The sequence below is a fragment of the Melospiza georgiana genome, chromosome 3, assembly GCF_028018845.1.
Source record: "Melospiza georgiana isolate bMelGeo1 chromosome 3, bMelGeo1.pri, whole genome shotgun sequence".
Taxonomy (NCBI): domain Eukaryota; kingdom Metazoa; phylum Chordata; class Aves; order Passeriformes; family Passerellidae; genus Melospiza; species Melospiza georgiana.
The window spans coordinates 66,052,120-66,072,589 of record NC_080432.1 but is presented as its reverse complement, the minus strand read 5'-3'; the positions used below and the strand labels follow the sequence as shown (position 1 = coordinate 66,072,589).

Here is a 20,470-nt window from a genome sequence, read left to right as displayed (position 1 = left end):
TTTTGCGTGACCTAGAAGCTTCTGAAATTATACCCTGCTGCCTTCTGTTTTACAGAAGAGAACTTCTTGTATTCTGAGTAATGGAATATAGATTGCTAATTAGCAGAAAATATTCTTTAGTCTCAATTTCGAAGTCAGTTGAATGCTATTCATCCCTCTGAATAATGTTCACTTGAGTTCAAACCATTGGAAATTTGGAGTTGGAAGGCAGAGTGGAGAACATTCAATTTCCCTCTGCAAAGTTTTATTTCAACTGCTGCCTGTGGATCAGGTTTATGCTTCTGATGACTGAGAGTTATAATTTATAGCAGTTTTCTGAAGCAGCACCTAAATTTTCTGGGGCCTGTCTTGATAGATGAAATCTATGGAAACAGCTTGATTTCCGCTGTGATTGACAGCTGCAACTGCTCTGACTCCAGCGATATCGAACTCAGCGATGACTGGGCAGCAAAGAAATCTCCAAAAATCAGCCGAGCTAGCAAATCACCTAAACTCCCCAGGTAATAACCTCTTGGATAGTTCTTCTTTTTCCTCAAGTGGCCTCTCTTCCTCCCTGCCTCTCCTTCCCTCTCTGACACCTTGTAAAATGAAAAGTAAACTCCTTTGGGCAATAGGAATTCTCTGTAAGATTGGGATGCTCTGCAATGTGCAGTTCTGGGGTGATCTCAGAGATTGGCATAGAGCTGGACTTATGGGAAGATTTCTGGGACACAATGTAATGGGAAACAATAGAGCACAATTTCTCCCCAGGCAGTCTCAAAGAAAGATTTTATAAACTCTCCCACCTTTCCTTTTCTTTCTGTCTTGCCACCATGGAATATATTTTTGTCCTTTCAACAGACTGTTTTTTACTTTTGTTTGTTACATTTCTGCCAGTGAACTCTTTAGGTGCTTGAGCTGGTATTCTTGACTCTGCCTTGTGTAGTGGGAGGTAGAGATGACTTGGCTTAGGGTAGGAACACTGACAACATTTGTGGAGCTTTGGTTTGCTGTATATACTAATGTGAAAATCTGTCAGCTGAGGTGTCATGTTCTCATTTCTTGAGACTTTGCTCAAAGTCTGCATAGCTGAGATCATTCATCTCTACACCTTTTTGGGATTAGTGGAAGACAAATTGTATCTGGCAGAGCTGCTGGAAGCTTTGTTAGATTAATTAGAAAACATCTAGCATGAGTTACTGCAAGTGTGTCAGGTCTTCAAATTTGACCCATAATTTTCCATCCTGCAGGCTCTACAGTCTTTATTAGTCATTTTGAGGACATCCTACCAGTTGTCTTCTTCTTACATCTTTTCGTTCAAAGACATGAGTTTTGTGCATTTTAGCCTGCTCATTGTTGATTCCTAGTATTGCTTTACCTGCAGAATCAATATAGAAGCTCGCAAATCTCCAAAGATGTCACGAGCTGCACAGGAGATCTCAAGATCACCAAGGTTACCAATAAGGAAACCCTCTATTGGTTCTCCAAGCCTGACACGAAGAGAGTTTCCTTTAGAAGACATTACTCAGGTATTGTGCACATTGTTACCATACCTGATTCAAATGCTTTTTTTTTTCATGAGGCAGCATATTGTGGTAGAGATCAAATGATCAGCAATGAAAGTTTGCATTATATTACAATAAGTAGATAGAACTAGAGAATTGCATCTTCCAGTTCAGTACTAATGTTTGAAAGTGCCAGTATGAGGTGGTGTTTGGCAAGTACCAGGAGCAGTTACTTTTGTCAGTGTGAATCCGTGTGAGATGTTTTATTCTAGGTGATGTTGTTGGCTTTTTGAAAGTGTATGTGAAAACACTTCATCAGTTTTTCAGACCTATCTTAATGCCACCATGATTCTCTGCTTTGCTAGGGATTGCAGAGATAAGGAAATGTTTGCTTCAGAGGACCACATAGTCCGTTTCATAATTAACATGAAACAGTCTTAATTGGAAGGAAGGAAAGGAATTACCACTTTGTGCTCTTTGTGGTATTCATGTCCTCTGGGAAAATGAAACTTAGCAGGCTGTAGAACTGTCTAGGTTGTATATTTCATTAGTAACAGCCTGTGTTATTGTAATTTTCTTTTGTTTGGCTTGGTTTTTTCTGCTCTCTTGTTTTTCCTTTTTGTGAAAAATTCTAAACAGTTACACGAAGCTAGGACCAGAAGCCCTTTGAGTAGAGCAGAAGACCTGAGGATTAGATCCTGCTCCTGATACTAGCAGCATAACTCCTGGCCTTTGAGAAAAGTCTGTTGGTCTTTCAGACCCATAAATATGTGTGCCATGGCAACAGTGGTTTGGGAAGTTGCTTTAGGAGCTCCAGGGGAATATATGTTTGTTGTTATGAGTAATTAATTTCTGTCTTGTTTATTGTTCTATAAAGTGATTCATGAGCATAGAACCAACGGGCAGGGTGTATCACTCTCTGAAATACAGAATAGCCGTGGTCCTGCTGGGCAGGAGCAGCAAGTGCCAGAAAGCAGACCTGTTCTCACTAAACAAGCATTCTCCACTAAGTGTTGTTCAGATCTTCAATAGCTCTAATCACCCTGTGGCTGATGCATACATCATTTCTGATGGTGTTAAGATATCAGAATGAGTCTTCTTAATGACTGGATAAAACTGTTGCTACATAGGCACTTTGGGCTGTTTCAATACAATAAAAACAAGATAGACTGAAATTGCATTATCACTTGCAATAGCTTGATTGCTGTGCAGTTTTTTATTAGAGCTTGATACAGATTTTATCAGATAAAAATGATCTTGTTTTTGTTTTGCAGCACAACTACCTTGCTCAGGTCACCTCTAATATCTGGGGAACCAAATTTAAAATTGTGGGTTTGGCTGCTTTCCTACCAACTAACCTTGGTGCAGGTAACAGTAAACTGTTGATTTTTTTGCATATCAATTTCTTTCTAACAAACAAGAAACTTATGCAATGAGATTTTTTGTAAGTGATCAAAGCACTTATTTTCTGTGGACAGTGAGAGTTAGATCTTATTAAATTCACTGTAACTAAAGAAGATTAAAATCTATAAATACAATAAGGAGATATCAATAAAATGCTAAAAGTCTCACTTGTAATAAAACAGTAAATCAACATTTGAGCCCAGACCTCTATTTTTATAGTTTATTGGAACAAAACCCACACAAATAAAAAAAGGGTTTTGCAAGAGGACTATAGAAATAATAGGTTTAAATTACTGCCATAGAAGTATTTTTTAAAGTCAGATTTTATAGTTATGTAGCTACAAATTCTATGAAAAAGCTATTACAGCCTCATGCTCAAGATTCTTTAAGTCAGTGCAGAGCCTCATCATGTGGTTCTCCTGCTGGAGCATCAGTAATCTGGTAGCCATCATTAAAAGCAGCAGTTGTCTATCATCAACCTTTTTTCAGGGTAGTCCAGTTCTGCCCAATAGTCTTGTTGGGAAGGAAGAAGGCTGGATAAAAAACAGGGTACCACACTGCAGAACTGAGCTCTGAACTGAAATATTAACACAAGTCTAGCAGTCTAATGAGCTCTTTAGAACACTTATTTTGTCTCATGCTGCATTATGTAGTTGGGTCAGGAGTACATAAAGGTGTCCTGGATGCAGAGTTAGGTGGATAGCTTTTGTGGCTATATGGCCTGCTGTCAGCAGTTGAGTGATCACAGGTCATTCTAATTCTCTCACTGCTAGTGGCAGATAGGGAAGGATTTAAGTGTAGAGTAAATGGATAGTGATACTTCTTTCAAATGTTCTCCCAGTCTCCAATGGTTTGGTTCCCAGGGATTTCCTGAGCCCAGTGAGATTTCTTTGTATGTGGTAACCATCAGCAGATTTCCTTCCTGAGAGCTTTCCAGTTTTCCCCTGTAAATTGGTAGCATCCTGTGGTGAAAAGTTTCAAAAGTAGAATGGAAAAAAGTCTTTTCTTCCATAAGAAGTTTTTTCCCTTCCATAAAAATAGCTGTGAATACAAGATGAAGTAATTAATTATTTAATCACAGAGATGCTGCTTCCATTTAAAGAGAAATAGCTGAAAGCAACAATCTCTTTTATCCCATTATTATGCAAAGTGTTACATAGTGATTTGACAAATAATGGCTCACCCATGCACATGTATACAGTAAATAACTATATTCATAGCCCTTCTGTCTGCTTTGAATTGCTTCTTCCTTGGCTTTACATGCTATCTGTGTAACAAACTTTTTTGTTTCTTATGTTCTTTCTCTAGTAATATATAAAACCAGTCTGCTGCATCTGCAGCCCAGGCAAATGACAATATATCTCCCAGAAGTGAGGAAGATTTCAATGGACTACATTAACATGCCTGTCTTTAATCCAAATGTTTTCAGCGAAGACGAAGATGATCTACCAGGTAAGGAGGAGCTGGAGGGCTGCCATGTTATGGGTTAAGCTAGATGGAGGTCAGGTTGGTTGTGTCATGGTCCCCTCTGGCAAACACACAAATCAAAATCCTTTAGTCTGATGGAGTTCTGTAGAACTGAGTTAGAATAAGGCTACATATGTATTATGGACATTGTTTTCTATGATGTGTGGAAAATATAATCCATAAAGAGCTCCTTAGTTTCAAGTTCATTGGGAAATTAGTCATCTGCTAATTCATCTTAGTTTGCTAGGAATTCTCCACAGACTGAAGCTTTGCATTCTGCATCTTGATGGGACAGAATTGTAATCTGCTGGAAATCCAGACAGGCGGTTCTTGAGACGTGATGGCATCAAAGCTGACAGGAGTTTGGGTCAGAGAGCAGGTTCCCATAAAACTCAGCCACCCTTTGAGAAGTGATAAATGCTCATTTGGATTTTTATCACTACTAAGAGGCTAAAGTAGTAAAGTAGTCAACAAACAAAGCAGGATCAGGAAGAATTTTTCACTTCACTGAGGTAGCAGAAGATTTAAGCAGTGCAGGGAAGGTTTGGGTGCAGGTGATGTGATGTGGAAGGGGAAAGGACTGGAAGTACTCAAGACCTCCTCCAATCAAAACAAAGTCATCATACCAATAAAATTAACAAACAACATAAAATAAGATAAATTAATACATTTTCAGAATTTTCATATGACTGAGACATTCCTGTTGCCCGGTCACAGGTTTTTGGAACTATGGAAGTGGCTGTCATGCCAGTACCCTTTAAAAAGGAAGGAGTGTGAGCATTGCAAAGCAATTAAGAGCAGTGCTAAAATCTACTGAAATAAATGGAAATGTTCTCATTATTTCAGACCAGGGTTTCAACTGCTGACAGCAGCAAAGCTTTTGTCTGACCCAAGCATCAGAACAGTCCTCAGGACTGCTAAAGAAATACTTGTATGTTTCAAATTAAGCCCATTTTTTTCACAATCTAGGGAACTTGTCCTCCTTAATTTCTGTCTACATGATACTCACCTGTCGTGTCTGAAGAAAATAATAGAGACATTGGTGACCATATATATATTATTAACAGGAAGCACCCAACATTTGCTATTATGAAACACAGTCCAAGCTGTCAGAAAATAGTATAAAAACTAAATAGAAAAGAAGTTAATGCAAAGTTTTCACATCTCTTCCTGAAAATTGGGTTGAATCTGCACTAAGAGATGAAATGGTGCTTATAATTGCAGGTACGTAAACAGAGAGAAAATTATAAGAGACTCTTGCAACAGCTGTTTGAGAAGGCTTTAAAAGAATTATACTACTCTGTCCTTCTAACAGCCTTCCTCTTGTCTATTTTTTCCTTTCTAGTTTCTTCTGAAAATATATTTCTGACTTAGTAAATGGTGGCTACTTAAATCTTCAAAAATGTTTTTGGAGCTATCCTTTCTAAAGCCTGCATATAAAGGAAGAAAGTACCATCTACTAAAGGAAAAAGTATTGCAGAGTAAATAATGATTACCTGATAGATTAGAAAAAACATGGTAGAAAGCTGCTCTTGGGCAGTGCAATGTTCATAGTGAGGTACACTTGGGACAGGTGTTTTTTAATGTGGTCAGTAAAGATTTGGCAAGACAAATGCACAGTGAATTGATTTCACTTACAAAGTATGCAAACTAATCAATTAAAAACCATTGGAGAAATGAAGAAAACGTTGGATTTAAACACTCAAGAGTAATAAGCAACACCACAACAAATGATATTTTGTTGGATAAGGTAAAATGACAGCAACATTTGGGGCTGCTCAAGCCAAGCTAACAATTAAACCTCAGGCTCTGGCAGCTAAATTGCTAAGCCTGCAGGCATCAGGGTGAAAGCATGGCCTGCCAGCCAAGCACAGAACCACAGAACTGCCTTGGGGTCAGTTAAGTTTGGCTCTTGGTCTTCCTCTAAAGGAATGAACTGAACTACCATAAGGATTTGCCAGTGCAGTCACAGTGCTGTCTGTACACTCCTCCCATGTTCATGACTGATGCTGCTAAAAGCCTGATGTTACCAAAAATGTAATCATAGGGCATAGGTAGATTACCTGAATTTTAATTAGAAATTATTTAGGAATGGGGCAGTGTTTGGAGGGGTCCTGACTAATGGATCTCTTACATGATCTGGGCTTGCAAATCAGAGGTCTCCACAGATTTTGGCACGCTTAAATATGGATATAGAACGGGATAAAAATTAGATATGACACTAGATCCTTGGTCTCTTTTCCTTCCACAAACTTACTAATACAACTCACTCAGCATTTTCTGTGGGGTTTTTTACAGGAAGTTTAATAAAAAATAAAGAACTTGCAATATTCTTGGAAGTTCTAATATGGTATTTACTCTTTTCCCCCTTTATTCTGTTTTGTTCCTTCTTGACTACTGCACCTCTACTTGGATCCAGTGTCTCCATTTTCCTGCTTCAGCTTTTCAGTGGTAGTTCCTATTGGAAACAATCACTTTTTGCAAAAGGAACTGCAAACAATTGAGCACTCTTCACTCTTCTGCTCAAAATCATGCGAATTTCTTCTTGCCACATTTTCCCTTTTTCAGTGCCACCACATGTGTGAAATTTTTCCTCATATGCATATGCTTCTTTATACATTTCTGATTGCAGCCTGTCCAAACATTAATGCTGCAGTTGCCCTGACTACAGTACCCACTTCCTGAATCTTCTTCGCTTCCCATCTATTTCCTCACATTTTCTCCTTACAAATCTGACAATTTTTATAAGTTTTGTCTGCATTTCATTCTATCATATTCCCCTCTCTCTGTTTCAGCTTCCTTGCTTTTGCATGGCTGGTAGGTTTGTCACGCACTATACTCAGCTTTTGCCCACTATTGTCTGTGTTCTCCGGTTCTCCCCAGCTCAGTGAGTCTAGGAACCTTATACTAGATATTATACAGTGTCTTCAGTGCAGGTCTTCAGCTTTCTTAGCCTCCACTTATTTTGTTTATTTGCTTGTTTGCTTTGTTCAGTTCTTTATTGATTTGTTGCATTTACTATCGGAAGTCCCTCCCTGAAAACTAATGAGTCCTGATTTAGCAAAACTTTTACTGATTTGAGCAGAAGCAGTTAAAACCTGATCATGAGTGAATGCTGAGTGGTATCATGACAGCCCATGGGGATCCAGTATAGGCTGAAAGCACGCTCACAGCTTGACCTCTGAAGTGTCACTCCCAAGAAGTGGCTTTAAAGCTGGTCCCCAGCTGGTACAAGAAACTCTTGTGCGATGGGAGTGGTGAGAGTCATCAGGGAGAGTGATGGGAGTCACCGGCTGGAGACGTGTTCCCACTGAGGTCTGATCCACCGGTTTGGGAGCAGGTAGCAGCAGAGTCCCTACAGGCAGCAAACATTTGACAGGCCCCTCTGTGCCTGGGGCAGCCCCGGCCCGGCCTGGCCACGGCAGGGGAGGTGTGCGGGGCGGGAGCGGAGGCCGGGCGGCGGTGACGCTCTGTGTTGTCCTTGCAGTGCCCGGCGCCCCCGGCGCGCCCGCCAGCAGCCCGCCCTGCACCGTCAACATCCCCATCGCGCCCATCCACAGCTCGGCGCAGGCCATGTCGCCCACGCAGAGCATCGGCCTGGTGCAGTCGCTGCTCGCCAACCAGAACGTGCAGCTGGACGTGCTGGCAAACCCGCCGGCCGAGGCGGGCGGCGAGGGGCCGGGGCCCTTCCCGGGGGCTCCGGGCCGCTTTCCCGGCCCCGGGGCGGGCGCGCTGGCCGTGGGCGAGCTGGGCCGCCCGCCCCCGCCGCCGCTCGCCCCGCCGCCCCCCGCGCCCCCCGCCATCGCCCTGGCCGACCTGCGGGACCACGGCGACCGCGAGCATGAGCCCCCGCCCAAGGCCAAGGCCCCGCGGCCCGGGCCGCCGCTGGTGGAAGGGGACGCCGTCATCTTCGGGGCCGCCCAGGAGCTGCAGCTGAACAAGATGAACCCGCCGCCGCCCTACCCCGGCACCATCCCCGCCGTGCCCGCCACCCCCCTGCCGCCCCCGCCCGGGCCCCCGCAGCCGCCCCTCGATCTCTGCCTCAAGAAGGGCGAGTTCTCCCTCTACCCGGCGGGGCACTACCAGACGCCCCTGGGCTACGAGCGGATAACGACGTTCGACAGCAGCGGGAACGTGGAGGAGGTGTGCCGGCCTCGCACCAGGATGCTCTGTGCCCAGAGCACCTACACCCTGCCGGGCCCCGGCAGCTCCGCCACCTTGCGCATCACGGCTGCCGAGAAGAAGATGCAGCAGCCCTGTGCCAGCGCCACCTTGAACCGGCTCACGGTGCCCCGCTACTCCATCCCGGCCGGGGACCCGCCGCCCTACCCTGACATTGCCAGCCAGCTGTCTCAGGGCAGAAGCATGGCGCAGAGGCTGGACAGCAGTATCATTCATGCTACTCTGCGGAGGAACAGCAGAGAGGCAGCCCTGAAAATGGCTCAGCTGATGGATGGTCAGAGAGCCACCTTGCAGCTTCCCCCTAAGGCCAAGAGCAACATTGTGTCAGCACAGTACCAGCAGAGAGTGCCCACGGCCTTGTACACCTGCAGCCAATGCAGCAGTGGTGGCGCTGGCAGCAGCAGCAGTGCGAGCGCTGGTGGCGCGGGCAACATCGCTGGTGCCAATGCTGCTGGTAGCAGCGCTTCCAGCATTGGTGCCATGAGACCAGATCTGAGCACAGGGAGTGTCTCCCAACACAGCTCTGTCATTGCTCACTCTGTCAGTACTTCGCCCCTGGCCTCCCAGTCCTCCTACAGCTTGCTGAGCCCGCCTGACAACTCCCGTGACCGAGCGGATTATATCAACTCCGCTTTCACGGAGGATGAGGCCCTTTCTCAGCACTGTCCAGTGGAGAAATCGGTACGGCACGTACCTGTGTCCTTGACAGAGGCTACCCTGAGTGTAAAACGGCCACCACCGTACCAGTGGGACCCTATGGTGAGCGAAGAGATCTGGGTTCCTCAGGAAAGGACATCTCAGAGCTCAGTGCCCAACCCTCTAAAACCTCCTCCTCTCATCATTGGTCAAGCTCAACATCTGGATATGTCTCGAGTGCCATTTGTTTCCCCCAAGTCTCCAACCAGTCCCACTGCCACTTTTCAGACGAGTTATGGGGTTGGAGTACCTTACCCAGGAAGCTACAGCGCCCCACCCCTTCAGGGAATGCAGGCCCCCTGCTCCCCCAAAGAAGCTCTGGCCCCAACACAGTTTGCACAGCAGGAGCCCTCAGTTGTGCTTCAGCCAGGTTACTCATCCAACCTCCCCTACTGCCCTTTGCCGCCCATGTACCCGGGAAGCAGCACTTGCTCTAGTTTACAGCTGCCACCGATCGCCTTGCACCCCTGGAGCTCCTACGGCGCCTGCCCGCCCGTACAGAACCCCCAGGGCACGCTGCCCCCCAAGCCGCTCCTCGTGGTGGAGAAGCCGGTGATGTCTCCCCCGCCGGCGGAGCTGCAGGGCCACGTGGGCACAGAGGTAATGGTGGAGACGGCAGACACTTTCCAGGAGGTGCTCTCCTTGACAGAAAGCCCTGTTCCCCAAAGGACAGACAAATTTGGCAAGAAGAGCCGGAAACGCCTGGACAGTCGAGCCGAGGAAGGAAATGTGCAGGCTATCACTGAGGGCAAGGTCAAAAAGGAGGCAAGGACACTGACTGACTTCAATTCACTGATAGCCAGCCCTCGGCTGGGGAGGGAGAAAAAGAAGGTCAAGAGCCAAAAAGATCAGCTGAAGTCCAAGAAACTAAACAAGACAAATGAGTTTCAGGACAGTTCAGAGAGTGAGCCGGAGCTTTTTATCAGCGGAGATGAACTGATGAACCAGAGCCAGGGCAGTAAAAAGGGTTGGAAAACTAAAAGGAGTTTGAGGACAGCCAGTGAGCTGGATGAATTCAAGTGCCGGAAGGCCAGTGAGAAGGAGGATGGGCGCCTGGGAAGCCAAGGCTTTGTGTATGTGATGGCCAACAAGCAGCCACTGTGGAACGAGGCAACGCAAGTCTACCAGCTGGACTTCGGAGGGCGGGTGACCCAGGAGTCGGCAAAAAACTTCCAGATTGAGCTGGAAGGACGACAGGTAGGAAGGGTTGGCACATGCTTGCTGGGATGGGGGCCAGGATGTGGGAAAGCTATGCCAGGAATATGCTGTCACTCATGCTGTAAAGTGCTTCTTGCTTGTGTCAGCTGTTCCATGAAAAAAAAGCTTTGCCATATGGTTGATAAAAAACAGCTGTCAAAGGTCTAAGTTCAGCACATGGGGTGAAGTTCAGCTGTAAAGTAAATACACAAAATATGTTTGGTCTTATTGCAGTCAGACATGGGAACAAGGGCCTCCTTTAGTCTGGCTGGCTCTCGCTGCTGAAGGTTTTGTAATAAACACAATGGCTCTTCACAGCAGTAGCTGCACTTGCCATCAGTGATGGTTGTGGATGGCAGCTAATTGAGTGATCACTGTTTCCTTCTTGCCCTGCTCACATAGCCAGGCAGCACATAGCTAAGGCAGTTAGCTTCCCTTCGTGCCAAAATTTCCACTTGTGAGCAGCTACCGGGCCCTTGGGGTTGGCTTTCTATGCTAGAGGAGGGACACACTGACCCACCCCAAAGCAAAGTGCTCCTGGGCCACTTTTGAACTGCCTGTGGACAGAAGGATCAATGGCTATTTCAAAAAATCAAAACATTTAATTTTGGCCTGGCAGTGGTATGTTACTACTACTACACCAAACCCAGGCTTGTAAGTGGTGCTAATTAGCAGGATGCTGGACTGAGATTCAGGAGACTCTCATTTGTTTCCTTCTCCAGCTGTAAGTCACTTCTGGTTTACTAAAGATACCAAGACTCTCGACTTCCTCTGATAAGTTGGGAGTTAGATGTCTTAAGTATCCAACATGCATGACCAGTGGAAGTCTTTTGGTTTTGCTTGTATGAAACAGCAGCTCAAAGGCAGCAATCAGAGCCATTCTTCTTCAGTTAAATGGCTGTAGATATGTGCCCATGGGCAGCTGTACAAAGCCACCCAACCAAGGGGTTTTTTCTTGCCAGGGGTAACAAAACCTGCCTTGACTTGCACAGTCAGTCCCCAGTCTAGCTCAAGCATCTTCACTGTACAGCAAATAAAATCTGGATTTCTGACGAAGTGAATGAAAAAACAGTAATAACAGGCCAAACTGCAGATATTCACTGAGGAAGAGCAATGAACAACCTGACTAGTTTTGCTTTTTTTGCATTTCAAACAGCTCTCACTGCTCCTTAGCTAATTTATTCTTGCTGTAATTACGTGCTAGTGAAGATATTTATGCAGAGAGAAACAGAACTGCAAAGAATGAACACCTTATCAGCTATGAAGTGCTAGAGTAGGGAAATAGGTTATTCCCCTTCCCTGAAAGCTCCTTTCTTTGAAAACAAAGCCTGTTTTCCTGTTGGGTTGATGGTAGGATATTTCCAAGGGAGAGACTGGTACTTTCCTGCAGGAAGCATGATGCTGGTGTACCCAAATCTGCTGAAGTATTTGGTGACAAGCTACTTGAACCAATGCTCTATGCAATCTAGCATATTTTGTCAGTTTACTCTGTGGAATAAAATATTGCAGTCAAATTCTCTATATAGACAAAAAGTAGAGTGCTCTCACTGTTCTTTGGCATCATACCCCATTCTGTCTGGAGCTCCAATCATATTACCTGAGAAAGGGGGGTGTTCCTACAAAGCAGAAAAAATTTGCTCTTATTCTCTTCTCTGTTTCCTTTTCTGTGGTTCATTTTTTTGACCTTGTTCTCTTTTCCCTTCCTTTTCCTCTTCCCCTGCTTCCCAGGTGATGCAGTTTGGAAGAATTGATGGCAATGCTTACATTTTGGACTTTCAGTATCCATTTTCTGCAGTGCAAGCCTTTGCTGTTGCTCTGGCTAATGTGACTCAACGCCTCAAATGAAAAAGCAGAGACTGGAGAGAGGAAAATGTTAACCTTCTCATAAAGTCCAAATGGGAAATGTCAGGGCAGCCTGCTTTAGGTGTGCAGAGATGCCTGGGAGTTAAGAAGGCAGTAAAACTGGAAAAGTCTCTTGGTGCCCACCAGAAGGGCATTAACTCTAATCAGTCACGGGGTGGAGGGTGGGGGGCTGTTTTCTGTTTGTTTGTTTGTTTGTTAGCTTGTTTGTTTTCTGGTTTCTTTTTCTTTTCAAGCATTGTGCTGGGTCTCAGAAAGAGCAAAGGGTTGAGAAGCGTTCAGTGTTACGTGGAGAAGTGTGGCTTTTGGCTTGTTGTGGTGGTTCTGCTGTGTGTGCTACAGTAGCTGATGTAAGCTCATGGGGGGATTAAAACAGACTGCTCTTCTTAGACTGCCTTATCTCATGCTATTCTTTTTAAAACAGGGAACATGACTTTTTTCTGGTCCAGTTTGTCCTTCTACTACTAAAACATCAGTGATAGCAGCAAAAAAGTAAAAAAAGAAAAGAAGCTATAATACTTGAAGACGTGTTTCTTCTCTGATACCTGCTATTAACTGAGCATCACAGTTTCCAAGGAGGCTTATGTAGGTAAACATTTAATTTATAAACAGTTATATATTACTCAAAAGAGAAAAAATTGTTTCCAGTGAGTGTTTGTCATGGTTTAGGAATGGTTTTCTCCAATTTAGTGTTTCCACCAAAACACTTCAAACCATGCACCACTTGCTCACTGCCCCCTCCCCTTTTCCCTTCCCTGAGTTGGATGGAGAGGAGAATTGGAGGCACAAAAGGTAAAGATCACAGGTAGAGAAAAGAACAATGTACTGCAAATAGCAGTGAAATAAGAAGACAAACAGTAACAGCATCAATGTTAATAACAGAGTGCATGAGAGGTGAAGGATTCACACGTGTGTGCTCACCAAGGGGAGCCTCTGCCAATACCTGAGTGTGCTGCCACACTATGGGACCCTTCCCATGGCCCCAGAAAATGATTGGAGGTGCTATAGAATAGCCTCTAGATTCTAGCCATGCCCTCTCCTGGCTACCGCAAAAATTAACTCTGGCCTGGCTAGAACCAGGGTTTAAAAACCTACTGCATCAAAGAAGTTGATGTCTGTTTGTTTTGTATGCTGTTAAGGGGGATAAACATCTTGCAGAAGGTGACAGAAGACAGAGGAGCAGTTACAAGCACTGCTTCTTTTGTTACTGGCATAAACATCTTTCAGTAGGTGAAAAAAAACTGGAGAGGATATAATCATGAGTGTTGCTTTTTTGTTCACATTGTTCAGCAGTATTATATAATTTGGCCTGTAGCTGGGAGAGGTACAGTGTGATCAGATGTATCTCTGAGGCCATGCCTGTGCTTGCTCCTCATTTCATTGTGTTTATACCATGTAAACAAAGCTTTTCCAGCAAATGAGAAGACCCAGTGCATTCAGTCGTCTTAGCAATCAGTATCAATCAAGTTCTACAGCAGTGCTTGAGTTAGGAAGGAGACAGAAGTGTGTAGCAAGTCATTACAAGAAGAAATTTCATCAGAGAAGCAAATTCATTGCAGGAAACAACATCATGGCTGGCTGGAGAACAAATTATTTGAAAGAGAAAGGAAAAATTGGACAGGATCATGTCTTCTGTGACCCACCTTGCTACTTGCTCCAGCTAAGAGCAGGAAGCCAGTGTCTACATGGAGTGTGATGGAGGAAAGCTTAATACCAGTAGTATGACTGTGCAGTTCTCTCTGGTGCACATGTGGACGTGTTGAGCATTTCAGAAGGTTGCTTGCACAGAAGAGTTTCTTTGTTGTCCATGTGTTGTGCACATGTTTACTTGCTTTTTCTCTTTTCTTGTGAGCATTTTGCTACAGAATATGTTTTGATATGGAAATAGTTTCACCAGTAATGTACAAACCCCCAAACTATTCATATAATTATTTGGACATTAGATTACAAAACATCACAGCAGATTTTTGTAAAAATGGATCTTTTGAAGTTAAAAGATCACTGGGAAAGATATGCTGGTTGAGATGTCATCAGCTGCTTTGTCTTTCATCCATGGTTTAGCTTCTTTACTTGAAAAAGCCCATATAACTTAAGATGAATACGTGTGATTTTCTCTCTTTGTTTTTCTTGAGTCCTAGTAGTAGGGCTGATGGGTGTTGTGTTTGATTTATTCTAGAGGAACATTTCACATAGGACCCTGCTGTAGTAGAAATTGCCAGTATGCAGTGAGCTGCTCTTCTGAGGTTTCCAGAGCTGATCAGCACGGAGGAGCAATGTCCCTAGAGGAGTTTCAGAGAGTTGCTAGGGGAGGTGATGAGTTAGATTGGATAATGCCCCACAGGGTAGGTCCAGGAAAAACCACCTGTGAGATGGTGTCATTGGAAGGGAGGAAGGAGAAGTAGGAAGGAAGGAGTGGGGCAGTAGATACCATGCCTGTATTATCCCAAAGCTTAGCAGCTTCTGCTTGTGTGTGGGAGTGGTCAGGCCCAACATTACCTTTGGCATCTATCAAGGTGTTTTCTTTAATTAACTAATTTTGTTTTCTTTAATTGTCTGGGCCCACTTGTGTTCTTTTTCATGTGCTTGATTTACTCAACAATTTGAGTGCCTGTATGTTTAATGTGTGTGGAGCAGAGGAACTGAAATAGATTTGGTTCTGGTCCCTTGAAAATCAATGGAAATGTTTCACTTGTTGTTTTTTATTGAGGAAACACTATTAAGCCCTTTGTCTATATTGAGTTACATGCTGTAAAAACAGTAGGTTGAATTCTTAGTCCACTGATTCCAGTGCACAAGGAGGGAAATTGGCTGGTGAGAGGCCTCACCTGCCCTAAGGTCTGTGCTAACCAGCTGTACCCTAATTAGTGTTTGACAGGCACACAGTGAACACTGTAAGACAAGAAACATACCAGGGCTGGCTTGTTTGCTTGCTGAGGGAAGGGCCACTTAGTCATATGTCAGAAATACTCTGCTGGAAGAGCATCACCAGCCAAAATTATTAGGACTTGGAAACAATGTGAATGTTCTTTTCTGAAGAAAATCTAATCTAAATAAGGAGTTCTGCTTGCAATTTCCTAACCTTCCAGAGAATAGTATTCCTCTTCACTATGTTTATTGCCAAATTTTTCCAGTTATCAGTAGTTTTGTTCTAATGGAGAACCAAGAATTTAAACCAGTAAAAAAAATAACAGAGTTAGTAATTTGGTTTCATTGGTCCAGGTCATGATTGCATCCTTCTGATGACACTCACAAAGAGCCATGGCACAGAAAGAGCTCTGGTTTCTGCCTCAGCAAAGAACAAGGAATAATTGCCAAAAAAATGGGAAAATAAATCCTATTTCCAACATCCTTTCCATTTACTTGTCAGAAAATTCTTTAAGATAAGATAGTCTTTTATCTTTTTGAAAATAATTTAGCCGAGTCTCTTTAATTAAGGATTTTAATATTTAGAGAATCCCCAATTAGAGGAAGAAAATACTCTCAAATATATAGAATGTTAATGAAAGGAATGGTAAATACATAGAAATCTGAGTGTGCAACTGGATCCTAAATTATAAAAAGAACAAATGAAAGTAATTTTATTTTAAATTGAGATACAATATTAGGAAACAAGTAAGAATATCCCCACTTAATCCCTTAAATTGTGAAGACTGCTATTGTGTTCAGCCGAAGGATAGATGTTACATTTTCTATTTTGTACGTTTTTCTGTAGGTAACTTAAGTACTTCTAGGAAGAATGTAGCAAAGTGTTCAGGAATATCTAGTTATTTTATACATGCAGTAACTTCCACTGAAAGGATGTAAAGGATGTTTTTTCCAAAGCCTATTTTTTTCAGTTGTGCAATAATTTTAACAGTCTAGGGAGTGTCTTTTGGGTTTTTTGGGTTGGTCTTTTGTTTTGTTTTAGTTTAAGTTTGATTTTTCTGTAGGGAGTTTTGAGTGGTTTTTTTGAAGATAATTTAATGCAGATTTCCTGTTAATGTCCAAAAAACAATTTTTTTTTTTTTTGCATTAGGTAATGAGTGATTTAGGGATTATTTTTTTACTATCTATCAGTGAGTTATACACACTTATTTATGTTTAAAGAGCATCTTTGTAAGCAATTGTTTGCTAGCAGTTATATTTTGCTGCAAGAAATTAAAACTGCTTATAGGAAGACCTGGTTTTGCTGGATAATATGCAAAAACTTCATAATGCAGGCAAAAATATTTTTTGGCAGCTAAACACAATGAGTTTGCTATGGAGAGCTATGCAGACTACAGAGTCTAGAGGAGTTCTTTGGGACCTGCAGAAATCTGTCCTCTGTTTTCCTTCTTTATTTGTAATTATACTCTGGTTGGGAGTGGCTTGAAAAATAGAAGGCATGGTTTGCTTTTTGTTGAGGTACAAGATAAGGTGAGTTATGTGATAAGAGAGGGTGTGATGGCATGGGCTGTTTGAAAGGAGGTCACTGTAGTTCAGTTGGGGTTGGTGATGGCACAATTCAGTGCCAGGTGGAGGTACAGGCAAACTAGCTTGGAATCAGCCGAGGCACAAGGAATAGTGCAGCAGTTTCCTCTGAAGCATTTTCCTCTGTTCAGCCTAAAAGTGCTCCTCCTGCAGCTGGGCTCAGCTGCTTCCAGCACTGCCACAGTGCTTCTGGCAGGAGCTGCACAGAGCTCATGGAGCTGTGCCCTGACGTTGCCTGCAGCAGCTTTGCCTCTCCAGGATGCTCCATAGGAGATCTGTTGGAGCAGGTGTTGCTCCACTCATCCTTCTAGGTCTGCTCCAAGAGCAGCATGAAGCTGCCATGGAGTTTGGCTGCAGCAGCTTTGGGCAGAGGGAGCCCCGATGCCAGCCAGCAGCCACGGTGTCCGTGTGAAGTCAGAATCTGCTCTGCTGGAGTTGCAAAGGGATGAAACAAAAAACCTGATAATTTTGAAAAAATAATGGTGATATCCTTGGAATATTATTATCTCAAACAGAATCCAAAAATTGATATTTAAAGTCTGGCATAAATGGAGGGGCAACAGTAAGAATACATATTTCTGCATTCTTACTGTTTAAACTGTGAGAATGCATGTTTCTGCAACATGCTGAGAAACTATGAGAAGGTGGGGGGTAAGAGATAGGGAAAAAAAGGCATTATCACATTAGCAATTTTGCACTCACTTCCAGAGACTGCAGTATCATGTGCCATGGGCTGCCTGAATATCAGTGAATCTGCATACAGGTTAAGCTCAGTTACAAAAGTTTCCTGTGATGTGGCCACAGGTAAAACAGTGTTTTTATGAAGATGCATGAAGGTCTACAGGTGTCAGACAAGGATATCTAACTTTGCTGAAGCCTTCAGCCTAAACTTTCCATAGATCCAGGCTTTCCTTGAAGTGTCTTTTTAGTGTCCTCAGAAATTACAAACATTGGAGATTATGGAGCTTGCCTGACTGTTGCCTCAGACAATTTCTGTGCATTTGCTTTTTGCAGCCTGATGTGTGTGATCCTATGTTACCTTGGTACCCTCTTACCTCTCAGAAACATTTTACATCCTCATATAAAAAGAGCAGAAAATGCAAAAACTGATTTGATGAAAGAGAAGACACAGTAAATTTTCATTAACTTTAAAAAATGTGTTTCCCAGAGCAGCAGTCAGGAACTGCATGTCTGAAGGGCCCAAATTACTCCAGACCAGTAAATCAGACTTAGAGATTGGTAAGAGATGAGACCCTTGTGTGGCATGCTGACAGAGAGCCAACTTCCAGCCTCACCACGTGGTTACACCAAGATGCATAAGAGACCAGAATCCAACCCAAAAAGTACTTCCCCATTACTGTGTGATAAAAGTTGACTTGTGTGACCCATGCATATCCACTCAAGGAAATTATAGAGCATTACCCAATAGCCATGTTGACAGCTCAATATAACCCTCCTTGAAGAATGCTAGAAGTAAAATCCTGGCCACAGAGTAGTCATTCAGATTTTTGACTTTTATTCCCATTTGTAGGATTCCATCACAGGACAGGAGGGCAAGCTGTTGATGTTATTTAGAGATTGGCATAATAGTTTTCCCAGTGTAAGAGAGCAAGTCACCTATACTGCTTACAAAAATGGGAAAATTCCAGTAGACAAATTGGTTTTTGTGTTCATGTCTCTTCCCCTTCAAGGCACCAACCTTCATTAGTAAATACCAATTTAGAGTCTTGCTGCCCTCAGGAGTAGTCTGCAGGGAGGCACCACGGGTCCTCTTTACAGGATTGGAATTTACATGCACCATTCTCAAAGGAATAAAATTAATTACTACTCGTGAACAATGGTCTATGTGAATTATTTTGTCTTTGTATTTATTTAATATTCTTAAGTCCCACAGAGATGTTTTTAAGATTAAAAGACTGCTTTCCCTGTTGCCTGATATTACTGAAGATATATCAGGAGTTTCTTTGGGCGGTTTGATTGTTGCTGCATCTAGAAAATTTTTAAAGCAAAAGCAATTAATGAAACAAAAGAATTAAATAAGATTCAGTGAAGCAATTCTTGCTAAGAAAACTAAAAGCTTCACCCTTTAACTTTGGATTTGGCAAATGAATCAGTAATGAGAAATTTGTGTTTCAAGGCAAATTGATTGTTTGGGAGCACTGTGCAAGTGCACTGGTTTGCTGTCACAGAGCTGACTGCAGGATCAAGAAAACATGCTGTTGTGAGACAAAATTAAATAAATGAAAACACCAAATACTTACCTATCCAGAGTGTTCAATGAAAATTTTGATGGTGTGATGTCAAAGCCTGCCAGTCTGTTCTTAATCCTCTGGTTTACAGTTTTAAAATATGGACTGATCAGCAATTCTAAATCCTGAGAAAGGTTGTCTATTTTTTTGAATTTTATCTGACTGGCCAAGTAGACGGCTTAAGATATAGATATGGATTAAAATAATAATGAAAGAGAAACATTTTGGAACAGTGTCTAGACACCTGAGTTTCAAGTATTTCACAGGAATAATGCTCGGCCAGTAATTCTTACCTATGTTGTTTGAAACTATTTGTTCAGAACTTTTCTAACTTGCCCTTTGTTTCTTTAGTTTGCTTGATACTTGATTTACCTTTGGTTGCTTTTCATTTCTGTTTCACTGTTTCAGCATTTGCTGCTTCTTTTTCTGTTTGTGTGTTGTGTGTTTGGGGAAGGGTATGTCTGTTCAAGACCTCGTTGTTTATTGTAGATACAATATATGGTGTTGTGGAATAGCATGGGGATGCATTCGATTGAAAAGGCACTGTAGTGTTTCCTGAAAAAGAAGGGGAGTTGCATTTGTTTATAAATGCATTATTTTGGTACTATAACTTTGAAAGTGATTTGGGATTTTTTTCCCTTTTTTTTTTTTTTTTTTTTTGGTTTGGTTTTGGTTGTTAGTTTTTCTTTTAAATTTAATGAGCATAGAGTCATGCAGGTGCATGCATTCTTAAGTGAGCAAGCCCAGCATGTTTTTCTCAAGGCTTTTGAAAATTTGGTACACCATTTGTGAACTTTATTTACCTAGACTATTTTTTAATTACATTTTTTTAAATCTCCTTTTTCTTTTTTTTTCTCCTGAATATACTGTGGTATACTTGGTTTCCGTTGTACTTAAAAACTACCCTGATCTGCCTCTCCTTTTATGTATCTTGTGTAATAGATTTTGCAGGAGGTGCCTAGAAAGTATTGTTGGTTTCCCTATAAAAATGTGGTTTGTCCAGATTCTTTACTGTCTACATGATTGAGAGATGGACTGATTGCCCTATTTTTCCTTGATGATTTGGAGTTGTAAGAGTTGTCCAGCTGTTGCTTAATAAAATTTTGCAGACTAGAAAGTTGCTGATTGTTTCTGTTGCATTCTGCATCTTGTCAAGCACCTAAATACTTTTAAAGCAGATGATAAATCTGTGCTGGAACAACCTGAATAATAACTAGCCAGGTGCCATTGCACTTTCTCTTTTCAGGAACCGTACCCACAAGTTCCACTGGACGTGGTGCACGTACCAGCTCCATCATACCTTGTGTCATTCACATGACAGGATGGATGGCAAACATTTTCTGGTGGTAATGTTCCTATCTGCCTGGATATCAGCTGGTTCTTGTGATATTTCTACCCTGCTTGCTTTCCTTTTTAAGGAAATTACTTTTGGGGTTTGTGTACTTCTGATTTTGTCATTGACAAACTGAAAACCTTAACATC

General features: G+C 42.6%; 1 protein-coding gene across 3 annotated transcripts in view; it reads left to right on the top strand.

Annotated features, from left to right (window-relative positions):
* TULP4 (TUB like protein 4) overlaps positions 1-20,105 on the top strand; it is a 150,453-nt gene extending 130,348 nt beyond the window's left edge. For 2 of the 3 annotated variants that reach the window (XM_058019966.1, XM_058019965.1), the window contains exons 10-15: positions 356-500; positions 1,364-1,508; positions 2,759-2,852; positions 4,197-4,340; positions 7,843-10,430; positions 12,159-20,105. In XM_058019966.1, the coding sequence (XP_057875949.1) occupies positions 356-500; positions 1,364-1,508; positions 2,759-2,852; positions 4,197-4,340; positions 7,843-10,430; positions 12,159-12,275 (3,233 nt within the window). In that variant the 3' untranslated portion in view covers positions 12,276-20,105. The remainder of the gene's footprint in view (positions 1-355; positions 501-1,363; positions 1,509-2,758; positions 2,853-4,196; positions 4,341-7,842; positions 10,431-12,158) is intronic. The other variant, XR_009114240.1, reaches the window with a different exon arrangement.
* Positions 20,106-20,470: the final 365 nt, after the last annotated feature.